This window comes from Prionailurus viverrinus, chromosome A1 (assembly GCF_022837055.1).
Source record: "Prionailurus viverrinus isolate Anna chromosome A1, UM_Priviv_1.0, whole genome shotgun sequence".
NCBI classification, from domain to species: Eukaryota; Metazoa; Chordata; class Mammalia; order Carnivora; family Felidae; genus Prionailurus; species Prionailurus viverrinus.
In genome coordinates this window covers 89,751,598-89,772,560 of record NC_062561.1, presented here as the reverse complement: position 1 = coordinate 89,772,560, position 20,963 = coordinate 89,751,598, and the positions used below count along the sequence as shown (strand labels likewise).

At 48.4% G+C, this 20,963-nt stretch overlaps 1 protein-coding gene and 2 non-coding genes across 11 annotated transcripts; all 3 read left to right on the top strand.

The window, feature by feature from the left end:
- Positions 1-1,667: 1,667 nt before the first annotated feature.
- TRIM7 (tripartite motif containing 7) lies at positions 1,668-13,092 on the top strand. Of its 9 annotated transcripts, XM_047849201.1 has the most exons (8): positions 1,681-2,521; positions 3,439-3,534; positions 6,184-6,414; positions 7,622-7,644; positions 7,938-8,053; positions 8,535-8,570; positions 8,809-8,917; positions 9,976-10,169. In XM_047849201.1, the coding sequence occupies exons 1-8, from the start codon at positions 2,015-2,017 to the stop codon at positions 10,034-10,036; spliced, it is 1,179 nt and encodes a 392-aa protein (XP_047705157.1). In that variant the 5' UTR covers positions 1,681-2,014; the 3' UTR covers positions 10,037-10,169. The 9 variants fall into 9 exon arrangements, with proteins under 9 accessions (XP_047705199.1, XP_047705207.1, XP_047705166.1 ...); XM_047849210.1 differs by lacking the exon at positions 7,938-8,053 and having other exon boundaries at positions 1,676-2,521; positions 9,976-10,113; XM_047849185.1 differs by lacking the exon at positions 8,809-8,917 and having other exon boundaries at positions 1,693-2,521; positions 9,976-13,092.
- A 1,514-nt stretch (positions 13,093-14,606) lies between these two features.
- Positions 14,607-14,679, top strand: TRNAT-UGU (transfer RNA threonine (anticodon UGU)). Its single transcript has one exon. It is a non-coding gene; the product is annotated as a tRNA-Thr (tRNA).
- A 2,524-nt stretch (positions 14,680-17,203) lies between these two features.
- TRNAP-UGG (transfer RNA proline (anticodon UGG)) lies at positions 17,204-17,275 on the top strand. The gene has a single exon. It is a non-coding gene; the product is annotated as a tRNA-Pro (tRNA).
- Positions 17,276-20,963: the final 3,688 nt, after the last annotated feature.

Genomic DNA, 20,963 nt, shown 5'->3' with positions numbered 1-20,963 from the left:
GGGGGTCCAGCCGCGAACAAAACTGACACAGTCATCCCCTTCAATAGCTCAAATTCCAGAGGAGGGAGTAGAGTGTTAGAAAATAGAGCCCGCGTTGAAGATTAAAGTGCGGTAAGGTGCGATTTTAAACAGTGTGGTGGGGGCAGGCTTCGCTGAGAGGTTATTTGAAACAAGGCTTGAAAGAGGTGAGAAGTAAGCCATGCAAGTATGGGAAAAGAGAAGTCCAAGTAATGGTAAAAGCCAGTTCAAAGGCCCTGAGATAGGATCTTGCTGGCATGGTGCAGGAATAGCTAGGAGGTCCATATGGAAAGAGAGGAGTCAACAGAGGAGAGTGACAAGAGATGCGGATAGAGAGGCTGGGTGCAGGGTATGGGGTCAAAGAATGGATAGGGCCTTTGGAGGACTGTAAAGACTTTGACTTTGAGAAGTGGGAGCCAATGGAGGGTTTGAGCAGAGGAGAACTTAACATTAATCTGACTTAACATTTTAACAGGACTGTTCTCACAGCTGGGTGGAGAAGACAAGGTAGAACAATGTGACAGAAGGGGAGAGAATTGTGATCATCAGATCATTGGAAATGGTGCAGTGGAGGACATGAGAGAGGGAGGACACACTGAGGAACTGAGGGTGGAGTGTGGGTAATGTATTCCTCTTGGGAGTCATAGAGGACTCCCCAGTTTGGCCTCAGCACCTGAAGGGATGGAGTCGCTGTTAAATGGGGTGGGGTGGGGAAGACTGTGGAAGGAACAGGTGGAGAAGCAGATTAGAAATACAGTTGTGGATACAGCGAGTGCGGAGTGATATTCCTTAGGACATGCTGCCTGGGGATGGATGTGGGAGCCAGGCATCCTAAGGGAACCTGGGTGGGGATGTGTATTGTGGCATCCACAAGGAGAGGGTATTTCAAACCAAGAAAATGGAAGAGATCACAAGTGAGGATAGACGGAGGTCCAAGGGCTGAGCAAGTGCGGGGAGAGGAGGAAGAAACCACAAGAGAGACCAAGAAAAAGGTAGGAGGCCAGGGATGTGGGTGGAGAGCCAGGGAGTACAGTAACCTGGAAGGCGCCAGGAAAGAGTGTCAGCAAGGAGGAAGCATCAGCGAAGAGCGCAGATGAGGTGAGGCTGGAGAAGGAGCCTATGCCTTTAGGTTAGAATTGCTGAGGTTACTGGTGACCTTGACAAGAGTGGTTTCTGAGGAGGGTGGTCGCTAAAGCCTGCCCTGAGTGGCCTCCAGAGGGAATGAGGAAAGGAGGTGGAAACAAATACATCAGGTAGTTCTGGAGGGACAGTAGAGGGTTGAGTTATTTGGGAGGGAGATTAAAGTGGGAAAATTCATTGTAAATGTATTATTTATTCAAAGCCAAAAATTAAATAAAGAATAAACAAGGGGGAGAACAACAGTGGGAAATAGATACTATGCCAGGCTTGGGGGTGGGGGCAAGAGCCAGGTTCCAGACACTAAATTTAGGTCAGCACAGGACCAGGACAAACCTGCACTCTGGGAACCTGACACTGTGGCCCGGGCGCTAGGCCCAAGGCCTGGCCCTGCTGGGTTGGCCTCAGGCGGCCACGACGAGTTGTGCCCGCTGGGTGTGGGCTCCCACCTGTCCGGGCCTGTTTCCCACGGCTGCCTGGGCCAGGCTGTGGGTGGCTTAGAGAGGACTGCTGACGGGCTGGGCAAGGGGGGGCGACAGAGAGAGGGCGCCAGGGGACCGAGGAGGCCGCAGACCAAAGCCAGTGATTGAGTGGCCCAGAGCAGAGGTGCAGGGAGCTGGCCGGCGCTTGGATCCAGTCGAGCAGTGCGGTCGGGCCCGCCCACAACTCTCATTCTTCTCTCCGCTTCCCGGCCCCGCCAGCCCTCAGCTTACGTCTCCGCCTGCCCGGCGTCAGCCCCGCCCTTCCTCTCCCAGTGGGTGCTCGGAGGCCCCTACTGGGCCTCCCCACTCCGAACCGCGAACTGTCGGGTCCCTCGGCTTCTCCAGCACTGCTGGACTTAAGTGCGCTAAGGAAGCGCATGGCGGCGGTGGGGCCGCGGACTGGCCCCGGCTCCGGGGCCGAGGCGCTGGCATTGGCGGCAGAGCTACAGGGCGAGGCCACATGCTCTATCTGCCTGGAGCTCTTCCGCGAGCCCGTATCCGTCGAGTGCGGTCATAGCTTCTGCCGCTCCTGTATCGCGCGCTGTTGGGAGCGCCCCGGCACAGGAACGACCACAGTGCCGCGCGCGCTGCCTTGTCCGCTGCCCTGCCCACAGTGTAGAGAGCCCGTGCGTCCCGGCCAGCTGCGGCCCAACAGGCAGCTGGCCTCAGTGGCCACGCTGTTGCGGCGCTTCAGCCTGCCTGCGGCCGCTCCAGGAGAACACCGGCCCCCGGAGGCGGCGGTGGCCGGGTGCGTACAGCATGGTGAACCGCTCAAGCTCTACTGCCAGGACGACGGACGCGCCATTTGCGTGGTGTGCGACCGCGCCCGCGAACACCGAGCGCACGCAGTGTTGCCGCTAGACGAGGCTGTGCAGGAAGCTAAGGTGAGGGCGGGCCCCACCCATGCAGAGCCTCAGGACCCCAGTTTGGGTCCTGTCTTCCCGCGCAGACAGTGCAGACCTCTGGCAGGCAGGCAGGCAGGATACCCAGGTGAGACCCTGCCTCTTTCTTCCTGTTCCACTGGCTCTGGGACTGATTGCAGCACTCGCTGGGTCACCCACACACAACCAGTACCATCCTCCCACCCACCTCGAGCTTCCCTCTGGGCTCCCTACTGGATCGCCTAATTGATGCCCCCAGACTTCGCGATTTTCTGTCTGTCCTTGGCTTCTAGCGGTGTCTCCGTCACACCCCCACTTCCTCTGCCCCCATTCTCAGCCCCCGCCTTTCCCTGGGCGTGGCTCTGTGCAATGTCCCCGCGTCCTGGAGTGGGACGACCTTCCAAAAAGGTTGGGGTAAGGCAGTGGGTGACTTCTGGGTTGAATAGAGCACCAAAAGCTGTCTTTGGTTGTGTCAAAGATATGGGTTTGAGGCACTTCTCTTTCCCACTTCCTTACTGGGGTGTGCACGGAGGCTTCAGGCACACAGCCCCCAGTTTTTCTTTACTCCTTAATCCGCTCCAGCACTCCCTCCCAGACATCTTTCTGATGGTGATTAAGAGATCAGAGGACAAAACTAGGCAGGTTGGGCTGCCAAAGGGCCTGCATTTCAGCCAGGATTGTGCACAGATGGTTGGGGAAGTGAGACCTTGAGGTCTTTGGAGTCACCTTTCAATTGCCCCGTACCCCTATGTGCGTCTGTGCAGGCTGTCCGCTATCCCGATGTCCAGACAGGTCTTCAACCTTGCCTCCTCCTCTTCAATTAATAGGGCCTTGTCTTTCTCCTGGATGGCTCCGGGAAGGCACATGTAGGGTTTCCAGAGTCCTCTTCCCGTAATGTCTCCCTTCTCACCCTCCTGCAGGAGCTCCTGGAGTGTAGGCTGAAGGTCTTGAGGAAGGATCTGGAAGACTATGAGGTGTTTCGTTCCACGGAAGAGAAGGAGAGCAAGGAGCTCCTGGTGAGCAGGGCACTTTCCAGGCGGGCCCTCTTTGCGTGACAACAGAGGACCCCACCATCCTGGCATTGTATGTGCAATCTTTAAAAAGAAGTGAAGAGTGAAAGTTGGAGGGGTGACAAATGTTAAAGGACAAAATCTGAGTAAAATTTGCAGTTCTTATTGGTTTTATTCAGTGATTCATGAACTGGGCAGTATCCCATCTAGCAGATAGAAAAAGAGCTCTGAAAAGCTATGCAAGCCAAGAGATTTTATAGGCAGTAGGGGCAGGAACAAGGAAGTTATACTGGGCCAAAAAGCAGATGGATTATTGCAAGGTTACTTTCCCTGTTTGTCAGGTAGTTACCCAACTAATGCTGATCAGGTGACTCCTGATTGACTGGTTTAAGATTCTATTTCTGGGAGAACTGAAACTGTAATTAAGTCTCTGTTTCCTGATGGGGGACTTAGCGTGAGTGACTCCATTTTGGGCCTTTTGTCTTTTCTTTTTTTTTTCTAAATCTAAAATTTACTGTCAAATTGGTTTCCATACAACACCCAATGCTCATGCCAACAGGTGCCCTCCTCAATGCCCATCACCCACTTTCCCCTCCCTGCCACCCCCCATCAATCCTCAGTTTATTCTCAGTTTTTAAGAGTCTCTTATGGTTTGCCTCCCTCCCTCTCTAACTTTGTTTTCCCCCTTCTGCTCCCCCATGGTCTTCTGTTAAGTTTCTCAGGATCCACATATAAGTGAAAACATATAGTATCTGTCTTTCTCTGTATGACTTATTTCACTTAGCATAACACTCTCCACTTCCATCCACGTTGCTACCAAAGGCCACATTTTATTCTTTCTCATTGCCAAGTAGTATTCCATTGTATATATAAACCACATCTTCTTTATCCATTCATCAGTTGATGGACATTTAGGCTCTTTCCATAATTTGGCTATTGTTGAAAGTGCTGCTATAAACATTGGGGTACAAGTGCCCCTATGCATCAGCACTCCTGTATCCCGTGGGTAAATTCCTAGCAGTGCTATTGCTGGGTCATAGGGTAGATCTGTTTTTAATTTTTTGAGGAACCTCCACACTGTTTTCCAGAGTGGCTGCACCAGTTTGCATTCCCACCAACAGGGCAAGACGGTTCCCGTTTCTCCACATCCTCTCCAGCATCTATAGTCTCCTGATTTGTTCATTTTAGCCACTCTGACTGGCGTGAGGTGGTATCTCAATGTGGTTTTGATTTGTATTTCCCTGATGAGGAGCAACATTGAGCATCTTTTCATGTGCCTGTTGGCCATCCGGATGTCTTCTTTAGAGAAGTGTCTATTCATGTTTTCTGCCCATTTCTTCACTGGGTTATTTGTTTTTCGGGTGTGGAGTTTGGTGAGCTCTTTATAGATTTTGGATACTAGCCCTTTGTACAATATGTCATTTGCAAATATCTTTTCCATTCCGTTGGCTGTCTTTTAGTTTTGTTGATTGTTTTCTTTACAGTGTAGAAACTTTTTATCTTCATGAGGTCCCAATAGTTCATTTTTGCTTTTAATTCCCTTGCCTTTGGGGATGTGTCAAGTAAGAAATTGCTGCGGCTGAGGTCAGAGAGGTTTTTTCCTGTTTTCCCCTCTAGGATTTTGATGGTTTCCTGTCTCACATTCAGGTCCTTTTTCCATTTTGAGTTTATTTTTGTGAATGGTGTAGGAAAGTGGTCTAGTTTCATTCTTCTGCATGTTGCTGTCCAGTTCTCCCAGCACCATTTGTTAAGAGACTGTCTTTTTTCCATTGGATATTCTTTCCTTCTTTGTCAAAGATTAGTTGGCCATACTTTTGTGGGTCCAATTCTGGAGGCTCTATTCTATTCCATTGGTCTTTATGTCTGTTTTTGTGCCAATACCATGCTGTCTTGATGATTACAGCTTTGTAGTAGAGGCTAAAGTCTGGGATTGTGATACCTCCCACTTTAGTCTTCTTCTTCAATATTACTTTGGTATGCGGGGTCTTTTGTGGTTCCATACAAATTTTAGGATGGTTTTTTTTTTTTTTAATTGTTTTTTTTCAACGTTTTTATTTATTTTTGGGACAGAGAGAGACAGAGCATGAACGGGGGAGGGGCAGAGAGAGAGGGAGACACAGAATCGGAAACAGGCTCCAGGCTCTGAGCCATCAGCCCAGAGCCTGACGCGGGGCTCGAACTCCCCGGACCTCGAGATCGTGACCTGGCTGAAGTCGGACGCTTAACCGATTGCGCCACCCAGGCGCCCCTAGGATGGTTTTTTAACTCAAAACAAATGTGTTCGGGGGTGGGAGGGAGTGACCTCAGTTTAATTCTTGCAGTGGCTCTAGGAGGCACTAATTTATTCCTCCTACTTTTCAAATGAGGAAACTGCAGCCCAGGGTGGTTCTGAGGCAAGTATAAGTTGTCCTAGATTGATGGGAGAGCACATCTGTGACAGGGGACATGAGAGCATGTGTTGAAGCTGCTCTGCATTCAGAGGTGGGATATTTAAATTAGAGTCTGTGCTTGGTGGGTATGTGTAGTTGAGTCTCTGATCCCTGACCAGTGAGGGGGATGGAACTTTGTCCTGTGGGATGGCTCAGAGTCTCCTGTCCAAATGCCACATCTTGATGCCTGTGCCCCATTGCCTCTCCAACTTCTCTCCTGAGATAGAAGCAGATGGCAGCTGAGCGAGAGAAGGTGGGTGCAGAGTTCCAGGCTCTGCGGGCCTTCCTGGTGGAGCAGGAGGGCCGGCTCCTGGGCCGCCTGGAGGAGCTGTCACGGGAGGTGACACAGAAGCAAAATGAGAACATAGCTCAGCTTGAGGGTGAAATCACCCAGCTCTCCAAGCTCAGCAGCCAGATCCAGGAGACATCTCGAAAGCCTGACCTTGACTTTCTCCAGGTGAGTCTGGCTTGGCCAGAGGTATGGATCATTTATCCTAAGCCTTCATAAACAGTGAGAACAGAGTTAGATCCTGTGAATTTAGTAGAATCACATACTCAAGCAGAAGGGGACTGGAGAAAACTGCCCTGATTCTCCTGGGGTTAAAGGTCTAAAAAGTTGTGATAAAAATTTCTTGACCTCGAGTCACAATAAAGATCTTACTGGCTTTACTCAATGACATGAATTGAGCAACATCCAATCTAGCAGACAGAAAGGAGTTCCAAAGAGCTATATGCAAGGCTTATGTCATATTCCAGGATGTAAACCTTATGCCAAAAGTCTCATAAAATAATACTTTACTACACCGGATGTACTTTGACATTTTCTATTCTATTTCCTTTTAAAATAAATAGTCACACTCTCTCCCTCCTTCCCCTGCTCATTCTCTCAATATTTATTAATATTACTAATAAATTATTAATAAACTTTAAAAAGGGGGGGGTTGGGTGGCTCACTTGGTTAAGCTTCAGACTCTTGATTTCAGCTCAGGTCATGATCTCATGGTTGGTGGGATCAAGTCCCATATGGATCTGCAGTGACAGCAAGGAGCCTGCTTGGGATTCTCTCTCCCTCGCTCTCTGCCCTTCCCCCACTTGCTCATGGGCTCTCTCAAAATAAATAAATAGTCACAATCCACAAATTGGTCAAGAATAGGCATTTGAAAGGTGCTGGTATGAGTAACCAGTCATTGCATAAGGGCTGTGACTTATCTGGGGTGGTGTAGAGAGGGTAGGCAACACTGGATCCCAGCACAAAGCTCCAGTGATGATTCTGTAATGAAGAGAGCATTTGCAAAGCTGTGGGCAGAGAGTTGATAAGACACCCAGAAACCAGCCACAGCAGGAAGCCACTGACACCTGGGCCCATAAAGGTGGTAGGGAGTGGTAGTACACCTTATTGCTTATTCCTCTGGGGGTACCTAGATCCCTGGGTGCCTTGGTTGGCCAAGCCTCTGACTCTTGATCTCAGATCAGGTCTTGATCTCAAGGTTGTGAGTTCAAGCCCCACCTTGGGCTATAAACTGCTTGTGGAGCCTACTAAAAAAATAAAAATAAAAAAAGTTGCATATTCCTCTGAAAGCAGCACAAGGGGTCAGTTTTATTTTCTCAAAAGTAACTGGAGGTTACCTCGTGCTGATTTGGCTTTCTTTCATCTTTCTTTCCAGGAATTCAAAAACACACTAAGCAGGTGAGTGGACCTAAGATTTCCTTAGGTCTTTCCAAGCTGGCTCTTCTCCTTTTCCACTGAGCTCTCTCTCTTCATCCCCTCATCCCTGACCTCACACTCCCAATTCCCACACTGCCTTACCTATGTACCTTCTAAGGCAAATGTCCACCTGCCTGGCTGTGGATATTCTGCTGTAAGATCAGCCTCTCTTTTCCTACCTCTCCCCACCAAGAGGACCTTACCATCCTAATTTTCACAGCCTGGTGGGAGTGGGACGGTGTTTGTGGGCCTTCCTCAGGCTCTTTGTCCTGCAGATGCAGCAATGTGCCTGGTCCCAAGCCAACCACAGTCTCTTCTGAGATGAAGAATAAAGTCTGGAATGTTTCCCTCAAGACCTTTGTCTTAAAGGGGCTGCTCAAGAAGTTCAAAGGTAGGGCCTGTGCTTGGGGTTGGGCCATGCAGTGCTGGTGGCCATGGTGTGTTTCTGGTAGTTTGGGGGCCCAGGAATATGTCTTTCCAGAAGGTTTGTTAGAAAATAGGAGCTAGGGTGTGTCAAGGACAGATTGGCGCAGGGAGATGGTGGTGGCAAATCCATTCAGCAGCCCCTGCTCCCCAGAGCACAAAGATTCCCCCAGGGACAGGCAGGGTAGAGGGCTACTGGGGCAAGAAGAAGGATGAGGAGGGAGAGCTCAGCTCAGACTAGCTCAGGCAAAAGAGAGGGAAGTGGAAGAGGTAGAGCTAGGATACTGCCCCTTCCTGATCCCTCACACTTGACCCCGTGTCTACACATCAACTCTCAGCCTTCGGGGTATCTGGCTGTAAATGTCAGAGGAGGTGATATTCACCATCATTGCCAGATAGACAATCTTCTGAGTCATTTACGAATATCCTGCTTTGTTTCTCCTCCTCAGAGGATCTTCGTGGAGAGCTAGAGAAAGAGGAGAAAGGTAAGATGGTTCTTGTGATAGTGATTTCCCATTATTTGGCCATGTAGAGAATCCACTGCCTCCCCATGATTGTTTCTCTGGGCTTTGTGAATGGCTGGTTCCTTCTACCTGCCTGCCTCTGCCCTCCCCTCATCCTTGCCTCCCAGTTCTGGCTCCCTCAGGCCTCAGTGGGACCTTTAGGCCTATAAATTGCGGACCAGTCACCTGGATGAGCCTCTCTCCCCATTCCCCCTTCCAGACAAACAGAGACCTCTCCTGGGGACAGGGCTTGTGTGCAGGGGTCAGGCAAAGCAGGAAGAGATTGAAGACAGGAAGGGAGGAGGTTCTTACTACTGCAGAGCTCTGGGGTGAGTGGGATCTAACTCTGCAGGAGGGCAGAGGGGGGCACATATTCATGATGCTAATGATTGATCAAGCTATGTCAGAATTTACCATGGAAGGATCTAAACCAAATCAGATCATGACCCTCTTCTGCACAGAACCCTAGGACAGCCCCTCTCACTCAATAATGTCCTCTCTATGGTCTTCAAGGCTTCATAGGCTCTGAACTCACTGCACGCTCTCCCTCTAGCTTACTCTGTGCAGCCACAACAAGTGCTCTTTGCTGCTTCTGAAATGCACTAAGCACACCCCCACCTCAGAGCATTTGCACTGCACTGGCTGGCCTCAGCCTTGAATATGCTTCCTCTAGACAGCTACATGCCTGGCTTCCTCACCTCCTTTATGTCTTTGCTCAAATGCATACCTAGGCCTTTTCACCTTCCCTGGCCACTCTAATTGAAATTACAGCCTTCTCTTCTGACTCCTCTTATTGTCCATGTTTACCATTTATTGTCTCTTCTTTCCTTCCCCCCAGAAAGGAAGCTACAGGAGGGCAGGGATACTGAACCGTGGGATTCCCAGGGCCTAGAATAGTCCTAGAACATAGTACTTATGACAAGTGTGCATATTTTAAGTTTTTATTATGAAAAAATTTAAATATATACAAAAGTAGAGAGAAGATCATAATGAATATTATGTTCTCATCATAGACCTTCAGCTGATATTTTTATAAATGCCCCTACCTGCTTCTTCCCACTGGATTATTTGGAAGCAAATCATGGATAAGTTATTTCCATAAATATCAGTATGTTATCTCTAAAGATAGACTTAAAAAAACCCACAAAGCCATAATCACAATTAGAAAAAGTAATGCTTCTTTCCAATACCTAGTGTTTGAAATTCTCCAGTTGTCTTTTAAATTGTATTTGTCGATCTGTTCTAATTGTGATCCAAATTAGGTTCACACATTCCTTTTGTTTGGCTTCCACTTGTACATGTTTTGGGGGGATGGTGGAGGAGAAGTAACTGACGGGAGCTGGGGAGAGGGTTTGCATGGGACATCTCTCCCTGTCTCTGCCTTCAGTGGAGCTGACCTTGGACCCCGACACTGCCAACCCCCGCCTCATCCTCTCTCTGGATCTTAAGAGCGTGCGCCTTGGACAGCGGGCGCAGGACTTGCCCTGCCACCCACGCCGCTTTGACACCAACACGCGAGTCTTGGCGTCCTGTGGTTTCTCCTCCGGGCGGCACCACTGGGAGGTGGAAGTGGGCTCCAAGGACGGCTGGGCCTTCGGCGTGGCGCGAGAGAGCGTGCGCCGCAAGGGCCTCACGCCCTTCACCCCTGAGGAGGGCGTCTGGGCACTGCAGCTCAACAGCGGGAAGTACTGGGCAGTGACTAGCCCTGAACGGACGCCCCTCAGCTGTGGCCACCTGTCCCGCGTGCGGGTGGCCCTGGATCTAGAGGTGGGGGCCGTGTCCTTCTACGCTGTGGAGGACATGCGCCACCTCTACACCTTCCGCGTCAACTTCCACGAGCGAGTGTTCCCCCTTTTCTCTGTCTGCTCCACTGGCACCTACTTGCGAATCTGGCCTTGAGAGTCTTTGGCCTCCCAGAGAGAGTGAATCAGTCCAGGGTGAATACCTCCTCATCCGGGCTGCCCATGGGAAGCAATGCTGCCCTCTGTCGGAGCCTCCTGGTTACTGTGGGCCTGCCTTCCAGATTGGCCCCGGGCTGCCTTGGAGGGGCTCCTGCAGATCACAACATTGGAGACAGAAAACGGGCGATTGTGGAAAAGGGTTCCGTGGTCAACTGAGTAGAAGAGAAGATATCTTGGACCCTTGGCGCCTGTCCTCTGCCTGTTGTCGACATGTGGATTTAGCCTGAGCTGTGAGGACTTGGAGGTGGGTGAGGACAGGAGCCCAGCTATTGACAGAGGTGTTTCCCATCACTGGGACTTTCTACCTGGACTTAGCAGGGCCTCTGGTTCTGGAGCAATAGCAAGTACAGTGCTGTCCTCAGGTGCAAGGGGGCAGGTTCAGGCCCAGCCAGCCAAGTTCATGACCACTTCTGCTTTGCCTTCTTGTCAGCTTCTAGCTCTGCCTTCAGACGCCTGGATCCACCTGGCCTAAGGTCATTTACTCAGGGAGGAGCACTGTACTCCCAGGTCAGAGAACAGCTTGGGACAGAACTGAAAGGAGATTCTTGACCTGTACATGAGAGGAAAGCCCAGGACAATGGCATTTATCATGGCTACCTTCCAATACCCCTTAATGATGATACAGAGTGATATGTACATCCTCTGCCACAGTGACAGCCATGTGTTCTCACACATGCCTAAACCCCTTTTAAACGCCAAAGTATAGTCTCCCTTGAGTAAGGAGACCAAAGGCTATGGGATTTTGAAACACAGAACAACACTTACAATTTTACAGATGCAACTAATATCAGCATGGGAATGCACAGAGCACAAACATGCCCCTGATATACCCTTCCTGGAACTTGTCAAATGTGTGCCAACAGCAGAGGACCCTGGTGCCAAGGTCTGCTCAGCCTGTGCCCCGGTGGGGTGTTATTCCCTTGGCTAATTGTTCCCAAGCTTCTGTTTGGGTGGGCTTCTGGGAGGGGGTTTTGGGCAGTTTCCTGTTTAGTGCTACCCAGGGAAGGGGGATGAGGAGATGGAAATACAAACTCTGAGCTCATTTCTAGGATGGCTTAGCTCATTCTTGACTCCTCCAGTCTGAGTGCAAGAGCACAAGTAGTAGTGAAGGTTTCTGCTAGACTGGGTGATCAGGCGTGTTTAAATGTCTGAGGAATGTGTGCATGTATGTTTATATCTCAGATTGAGGGGGCAGGGGTTTGTGTGGATTTTGGAGAGCAGTTTTATCAGCACATGCGTAGGTTTAGGTATTGCAAACAGACCTAGGTCAATTTGGTAATACCCTATTTTTCATTTGTTGTTAAATATTAGCCACTCCACATTTAGGTGAGGGTCATGGTTTTCCTCCCCCACTACCTAGCTAACTGGCTAGATGAATCTGTTTAGACAGATATGTTGGCATGTAGGGACAGTGACAATCGAATAACCTGGTCTGCAAGTGTCATGGGGTTTCTGTGCTCTGTCCCTGAGATGCTCCAAGCACACTTTGAATACAGGGGTCTTACAGGGGAGGCATGACACTGTTCTAGAGGCAGACACAGTGGACATAGCACCAGGAAATCTGAATCCAATGTCCTATGGGCCTGGGTCAGGATCATATAAGTGTCCAGCCTACAGTATAATTGTATCATTCCAGAGGGTGAATCCTATGTTGTGTTCATATATGGAGAAGTTCTAGAACACTGCAGCTAATCCATGTATTTGAATACTACTCATTTCCACAAGGACCCCCCCCCCCTTTATTTTAACACTCACTTGCTAATTAAATCGCCTAATGTTATCGTCAAGCCCTGATATTATCTGGGCTTATATGGCTTTTGGACTGAGTATCACAGTTACCTTTAAGGTCACATAACAACTGTGCTGAAGTATTGCAACACATATTACAGGTCACGGAAGGTGGGTGTCTGGTGGAGGTGCCTGTAGGGCCAGGTCTGGGGACTGTACGAGTGGCTGTCTGTGTGTATATTTTCAGCTTTTGTGTTTGTGAATGTGATTGTGTGTCTATCAAAGTATGTGTTTGCAGAGTTAATAACTACATAGACATCTATATATCTGAAGAAATATAACAACAGTTACAGTAACAATCACACATTGAGATGTTCTCTTTTGGTCAACAAGGCAATGTAGTGACTCTGGATGTCACAATGCTGGTGTGAGGGTATGTGTGATTGTATGCAATTTTCTCTCCCATCCTTTGGGATCCTAAGATCTGTTAGGTGTTCAGGTCTCTGAAAGCAATGACTGGCTTAGCTTGGGTCCTTCTGACCCCACCCATTAGTCCCAGATGCTTGTGAATTGCATGAGCTAGTTCCCTGACAACAGACCCTTAAATGGTTCCTCAGCATACTGACTTGAGGGTGCCCATGGATCTAAGTCACCTGGCCTTGCAGGGACCATAAAGCAGGTTGGGCCACCAGGGCAAGGTCCATCACTTACAGCAGTCACTTTCTTTTTTTTTTTTTTTTAATTTAAAATTTTACTTTGAGTTGGTTAACATAAAGTGTTATATTAGTTTCAGGTGTACAATATACTTAATTCAACACCATACATCACCCTGTACTCATCATGACAGGTGCATTATTTAATCCCCATCACCTATTTAACCCATCCTCCCCTCCCCTCCCCTCTGATCACCATGAGTTCATTCTCTATAGTTAAGAGTCTGTTTCTTGATCTTATTTTTTTCCCTTTGCTCACTTGATTTGTTTCTTAAATTCCACACACGAGTGAAATCATATGGTATTTGCCTTTCTCTGGCTTATTTCACTTAACATTATACTCTCTAGCTCCTATCCATGTGCTTGCAAATGGCAAAATTTCATTCCTTTCTATGGCTGAATAACATTCCATTATATATATATACCACTTCTTCTTTACCCATTCATCAATGATGGACACTTGGGCTGCTTCCATATCTTGTACAGCCGAAACTTCCTGACCGACCGTTGCAGGGCTAGGGCTCCTGTCTCTCACCTGGGCTCTCACCCTGCTCTCTATCCCCTGGGCTTTTAGGGACTTTTACAGAACCAGCACCTCCAGAGTTGGGGTGGGCCCCAAAGGTTGCCTTTTCCTTTATTTTTTTTTTAACTATTTGAAAGTTTTTATTTTTTTATTTTTTATTTTATTTTTTTTTAAATATGAAATTTATTGTCAAATTGGTTTCTATAGAACACCCAGTGCTCATCCCAACAGGTGCCCTCCTCAATACCCATCACCCACCCCATCAACCCTCAGTTTGTTTTCAGTTTTTAAGAGTCTTTTATGTTTTGGCTCCCTCCCTCTCTAACCTCTTTTTTTTTTTTTTTCTTCCCCTCCTCCATGGTTTTCTATTAAGTTTCTCAGGATCCACATAAGAGTGAAAACATATGGTATCTGTCTTTCTCTGTATGACTTATTTCACTTAGCATAACACTTTCCAGTTCCATCCAGGTTGCTACAAAAGGTTGCCTTTTCCTAACTTGCCTAAAGGTGCCTCAGGGGCTAGGGAACCCCACCCCTGATCCAGTCCTTTTCCCACCAGCACCTCCTCACGCTCTGACCTTCCGATTTCTCCAACACCCTCTCTCAGCCTCTCACTCACTGCCCGCTGACAGCCCACCTTACCAGCCCGGACCTGGATTCCTTCGGAACAGGCCTACTGACATCCTTACCCTAACTCCTCCCTCGCAGCCCTGACCTTGGACTCATTCTCATACAGAATAAGCCTTGGACTTATCTATCCAACCCGTCTTTGCCCCCGACTCCCAAGCCGGAGAAGGACCTCAGGTCTTCCTACAGCTCCGCCCACTGGAGGCCCCGCCCCCGCCCACGTCGGGTAGTGCTCTCACCCTATCTCTCACACGATCTGCCCTGTCTCCCAGGATTTGCGGTTTGGCCTGCCTCACTGACACTTATTGAAGTCCCCGGAGAGGCAGCGAGGGCCCAACTGGGCCCTAGTTCGTGGAGAGACGCCGGCCGGCTTGTTACTGCTTAGCTCCTTTCTGTGGTTCATTGCGGCTGCGCGGCAAACGACGAAAGCATCAAGTACTCTTGCGCAGCGACTAAGTTTACGGTTGGCTCCATAGCTCAGGGGTTAGAGCACTGGTCTTGTAAACCAGGGGTCGCGAGTTCAAATCTCGCTGGGGCCTGCTGGTGCGTCTTTTTTTCCCCACCCCTTCCTCAAAGGTGGAAAAGCGGAAGATGCTTGAGCCAACACGAATTTCCGCTTTTCTTAGAGACCAGGCCTTAGGCGGAGCTGCCTGTTCCTTGACACTTAGATGCCCACCGACTAAAAGTGGCTTTACTTTTTCAAGAACCAAACCCACTGCGTCCGTGACCTTTCGATCACAGGCTCCGCTGGCTCCGCGCGTCTTCTCCACAGCGGTCCTTCGCTGGTATCCTTCGCAGGCTCTCTGCAAGTTCGTGGAAGGTCTTTCCGTTCCCCTCCTCTCACCTACTCAGGCCAGGGAGTCGCCCTGGTCTCTGTCTTCTCCGTTAAGTGGGGACCACCTGTCTGTGCCCACCTCTTAACAACGCACCCTGGGAATCTATTTTAGTCTGGAGGGGGACTAGGTTTAAGCCTTACCCTTGGCTCGCCATTGCTCTCCACAATCTAGCTTCCATAGTGAGGTGGTTGTCCAGTGGGGCAGGAACATAGGGTCAACGAATTCCAGGAGCCCGGGACGCGCAGGTGCCGGAAGGTGCCGGTACGCTCCTGGCCTATCCTGGGCGTGTCTGTTCGGGTCTTGAAGCACTCTAGGCTCTTTGGATGGGAGCCGGCCGGTGCAAAGGCCTGTGGCCCCCATCCACCACGCTCCCTACCGGCTTACTCCCTTTGCCTCTTCTCCGGCGTCTACCCAGGTTTCCGCAAGCGGTTTTCTCCACTCTGTTGCCCCAGGCCGGGGTTGTTTTCGAAACCCGAATCGCGATAGAGTGCTGCCAGGAGTCAGCCGCGTCCCCACGTGGGGACTTTTCTGAAGGTCCCGTTTGACTTGGAGAGAGGACTCCTGCGGGCTGGGATAGCGCGGCGGGGCATGGTCACGCCTCTGCCTGAGCCACGGCTGCCTAGTAGGGTCGTGCGGGCGAAAGCCGTGGCGGGATGGTGCCCTAGACCCTCCGTGAGCCTGGCTCTGCCTATCTGGCAGCGCCCCAGTTGTTCACTGGGGATTTAGTTTCATTTTGTACACTTGACTTCCTTTAACAGCATAAATAAATAAATCAAAGTCAGAAGGTCAGCAGTTGTGTTTTTATTGTTTTGTTTAAAAGAAAAACTAAATGGTTAAAAAAAGACCGGAAGTAAATGGGACAATTATAGTCTTTAGGGCAGGTGTTACTAATTGTGGAAGTTTGTACTTTTCTTTATATAATTCCATAGAGAAGAGAAGCAAATGCTTACGACACGGAGGTGGTAGTAACGGAGGCCGAGGACACACGGTGGCCTAGGGCAGAAGAGAGCCCATCTAACGCTTTGTGCGTCTCGAAAAGAGACGAGGGCAACGCCAACGCCTTGTGGCGAAGAGGCGGGTTAGCATTGTGTTTTCAAGGAAAAGTCCGAGAGGAGCAGCGAATGGAGCGGTCAATGCAGAGGGATGAGCAAGATCGTGGAGTGGCAGTAGATAAATTAGCACTTTTTTCCTTGGAGGAGGTTAACCACCATTCGTCTCCCACTCATTTTTTATAACTGCCGTTGTGTAGGAAATTTCTTTGCTGGCTGCACAAAAATAAACCTTTGGACCAGCTCTGAGTGGATTTTCGTGAATTTTACAGCAGGAAATCAGAATCACTGGTTTTTGTTTTTTTACTACTGAATAATCCAGCGCAGTTAAAGTCTTTTTAGGGAAAGCAAGCCTGAGACGAGGGAGGACAGCGCCCGCACAGCCCAGGACCCTGGTTTGGCGGGAGCCGATGGCTGCTCCAGTGCAATCTCGGACAAAGCTTCGGGGACGGAGAGCCGGGGCATTCAGCCTGCGTGCCCAGTGTGCGCGCGCGCTCTAGAGCGAGCCTCCAGAGCTGCGCAACCACCACTTCAGCCAGCCACCCCAAGGGAACGGGGTTTCCGGTCATCTTGTTTCTGCCTTACACTTCCCTACATTTTGTGAAGCTTTTGCAAATAAGGGTGTGTTGCTTTTCATGTTTTCATAAAACAATAAAAGAAAAGCTCTCGCCCTTTTACCAGGCGCCCCACCTGAAGGGACTACTACCTCGACTTCATTTCGCTTGTGGCGGCTCAGGACCCAGTCAGTCCCGCGTCCCCTCCAAATCCCGCGCGCGGTTCTCTCCGGGAGCCCTGGGCTTCTCCCGGCCTCTGAGCCCAGACCCTGGGCCTCCAGACTTGCGCCTTGCTTGGGCTCCCTTGGGCAGGGGCTCCCGGTCCCCAAAGCGGAAAGTTGCCCCTGCCTGCTGCTCCTACCTGCTGCTAGTGAGGCACTCCTTCGGATTCCAGATTACATACAGAGGGACCAAGGGACACGGACCGTTTACGCTGGGCGAGCTACCTACGGATGAGATTAATGACCGATGCCCAGACTGTGGAGTAGGGATGCGTTGGGTGTGGGAGACTCAGATCCAGAGAGCAATTTCAATATGTCAAAAATAAAAATCTCCGTCGGTGATAAAAATTACTTCTTGGAGAATCTGATTATGAGCTGAGCAAAAAACAGCTAAGTACGAAGTGGCTCGTTGGTCTAGGGGTATGATTCTCGCTTTGGGTGCGAGAGGTCCCGGGTTCAAATCCCGGACGAGCCCGCTTTTTCAATTCTACTAACTTTCTAGCTAGGTCCCTTATGTGGATGGTTTTGTCCTTGAACAGAGTTGGCATACCCCAGAGCTCTGAGTGTCCTGGGGTTTAGTAAGAAGAGCAGGTAGGAGAGTGAGTGAGCCGTTCCAGAACTGAGGGTCGCAGGTGAAGGGTTGGGTGCAGAGCCGTTCGCCTTTGTTTTCCGCCAGCATGGGACCTGGACCCATCTTAGTCGTAGAACTTTGCATCTAGTGTACCCAGGGAGGCTCTCTTAATCATCAAAGGTCTTACAGGGATTTCCCCAGCCAAAAGTTTCCGTAGTGTAGTGGTTATCACGTTCGCTTAATACGTGTGGAAGTTCTGGGTTCAAAGCTGGGCCAAAGCAATGTGTGGGGCTTCCCCTGCCATTTTTCTTCTTACTACTTAACATTTGGAGACTCTGTAAATCAAACTCGGTCCTGATTTAGAACATCCACCATCATCTACTACTTGCAATTTACTACATTGGGGTACACTTGGAGACTCTATGGGGACATACCAGGGTCCAGTTCAGGACTTCCACATCACTTCTGCTTGTACAGAGACGCGCGATCTTCCAGGATGGAGAGAAACGGTATCTACACAGCCGTTTTTCCGCCTCAGCCACGTACGCCTGTTAAATACCTCATCCCAACTCACTGTCTCAGGACACCAGAGCGCACGGAGACCGCACAGAGCATCCGACAATCCGTAGCAGACTCACGCTGCTAAAACGGAATCCCAGACACTGAGGTCGGAGCCCTCCCAATTCTGCCTCATTCCTCTTTTGTGACCCAAAGCAAAATAGCATAAAGCACGTCAAGAAACTAGCAGCGGTGGAATTCATACCCACGCCTCCAAAGAGTCTGGAGCCTTAATCCAGCGCCTTAGACCGCTCAGCCACACTACCCTGCTGCAAAGTCCCTTTGGGTGTCTTCACTGCTGATAACTTTTCAAGGGTTTTTCAGGAAAAGGAAGCATTGAGGAAATTTTACAGGTTAAAACAGAACCGTATCCTGACCGGAAAGATTAGTTTAACCAGAGTCACAGGCAGGGAACCTGAGCTCCACGAGCGCTGTCAGAGAAGGGTACGCGAAGCGCACACCCCACGCCTTGGTTTTGGGAAAGACACTCAAGTCACTCCCACCTCTCACTTTGGGGAATGGGCCTGAACGCAGGGGAAGCCTTCTATAATCTCACCTTGTTTTTAATTTTTTTTCAAATTAAACTGTGAGTGTATATTATTTTCAGAAATTAATGCGTAGGAATCTTGCACCCCCTCTCAATTAAAAAAAAAAAAACCATAACATTTTTTGTTGGCAATAGCACCAGCACTTTCAGAAGTGGCTGAGATCTCAGAGGCCTCCACCCGTGCAACTCTGCTACCTAAGATTTCCCTCCTTTTCTTTCTTTTTCTTTTTCTTTTCTTTTTCTTTTTCTTTTTCTTTTTCTTTTTTTCTTTTTCTTTTTCTTTTTCTTTTCTTTTTCTTTTTCTTTCTCTTTCTTCCTTCCTTTCTTCCTTCCTTTCTTCCTTCCTTCCTTTCTAACAGCAAACAAAAGTTTATTAGAGTATAAGATTAGAAAGTAAGAATAGTAGTAAAGCTCTGTTTACAGAGAGGGGACATTCGAAAGTGAATGCCCTGATTTCCACCCTTTAAACAAGTGTTTCAGCTGGAGGTATCGGGTCTTGAAAAAACACGCTAGATTGAATCCTATACAGGGTATCCTCCCTTCCCTCCTCATTATAAAAATCCATTAAAAAAGTAAAACCAACTCGGCAAATCCGGGAAAAAAAAAATAGAAAAAAATTCACCAGAAAACCCACAACTATCAATATTTAGTGATCAGTATCAATATTCTCCGTTAACTTTTTCTTGCACCAGTAGGTCTACCTCCTATAGATACAGATTTGAATCATGTATTTTGTTACGGCAGCTCGAACAGAAGTAGATAAGTTTACTGTTACAAACATCAATAGATTTCACTCACATTAATACTGAACAAAGAAGTCAGGCATAAAAGATCCTATTTTCTGTTGATTGCATACATAAGATATTCAAGCATGAGCAAAACTAATCTCTGCTGATAGAAGTTAGAAATACTGTTACTTCGGGGAAAGAAGTGCAGGTACTGATGGCAGAGAGACAGGAGGTAACAGTTTCGGGTGCTGGAAACATACTACCTTGATCTGGGTGATGGGCACGTGTGTGTGTGTATTCACTTAGTTGTGTGCTTAAGATCTTTGCACATGTAAAAATTTGCACAACAAAGATATTTTTCACAATAACAATTTTTTAAAAAAGAGGGGTTCCTTAATTCAAAAGGCCATTTTTAATTTTTATTACTGCATGACAAATTGCCACAAATTTAGTGGCTTGAAACAACACAAATTTATTATCATACAGTTTTGGTGGGTCAAGAGTCTGGGGACAAGTTAGCAAGGTCCTTTCCTCATGTTTCACCAGGTGGAATCATGGTTTTGGCCATTGCTGCCATATTCTCTGAGGCTCGGGATTCTCTCCCAACCTTATTAGCTGTAGGCAGACTCCAGTTCCTTGTGGTTGTGGACTAAAATCCCCATTGCTTTGCTGGCTGTTTGTTGGATGCTGTTCTCAGAGCCCTCTTGCTGGCTCATTGACCCTTTCACAATAGGATACTTTACTTCTCCCTTGAGGCCAAGAGTGCAACCTCCCCTGGTACTTCACTTTTGTCTGAGGTTTCACCTAATTAAATCAGGCCCACCCAAAATGGATTTATTCAAAGTCAACTGGCCAGTGAACTTAATTACATCTGCAAAATTGCTTCTTCCATAAAATGTATCATGATCATGGGTATGATATCCCTTCGTATTTACTCAAGGGAAGGGGAGTATACAGGGTATGTACACCAGCATGGGAAACTTGGGACCCATCTTTGAATTCTGCCTACTGCAGTTACAGACACAAGAACCAGATATGGAAGCATCTCCCAGCATAAGAGCCTTTCCAAGTTCCTTCAGTCTTTTTGTTTTAGTAACTTGTTAAAAATGTGACCCTGTAGTGAGGTGAGAGGGAGTTCTGGCTTTCCCTTCTTCCTGTGTGTCAATGCTAACTTTCTGTTTTTATTTGGCAACATGAGACTAAATGGGCTTGCTGTTACACTGCACCAAAGTGGGCAGAAACAGAGGCACCCTTGGCCAAGGTGCACCCTGGTGCTCTCCCTGCTGCTTGTGTCATGTGGGTGGTCAACTTCCTCCAGTTCTTTTAGTTCCTTAGGACTCCCATTTGTATTTTTAGAAACTTAAGGATTATTCCATCAATATGTGCACAGTATAGAAAAATTAGACAGGCATAAGAATAATTAGCATAAAGAAAATGAAAATCACCTTCAACAATGCCACCTAATTGTTAATATTTTGCTTAGAGCTTTTCAGATTCTTTTCATGCATATTTTAATACACACACTATTTTAACAAAAATACTTTGCACTGTCTTGTAACTTGGTTTGTAAAAATATTCAAGAAGTGTAATTATTATACTTTCATGCCATAAATTCCTTCTACATCATTTCACCCTACTTTTATGAAATTTTAAACAGAAAGCAATAGGCCAAGGAGGTGGGTCAGGTGTAGCCCTTAGGAACTAAACCAAAGAAGCTCATTTACACATGTTTTTTTTGGTAAGTCAGAGAAAGACAAAT

What these genes read in the sequence shown, in the direction of transcription:
- TRIM7 (XM_047849185.1), top strand. Translation starts at nt 2,015, where the DNA reads ATGGCGGCGGTGGGGCCGCGGACTGGCCCCGGCTCCGGGGCCGAGGCG. An exon ending in AGGAGAGCAAGGAGCTCCTG is followed by an intron (nt 3,535 to 6,183) that starts GTGAGCAGGGCA and finishes CTCCTGAGATAG; the next exon opens with AAGCAGATGGCAGCTGAGCG. An exon ending in CTGACCTTGACTTTCTCCAG is followed by an intron (nt 6,415 to 7,621) that starts GTGAGTCTGGCT and finishes CTTTCTTTCCAG; the next exon opens with GAATTCAAAAACACACTAAG.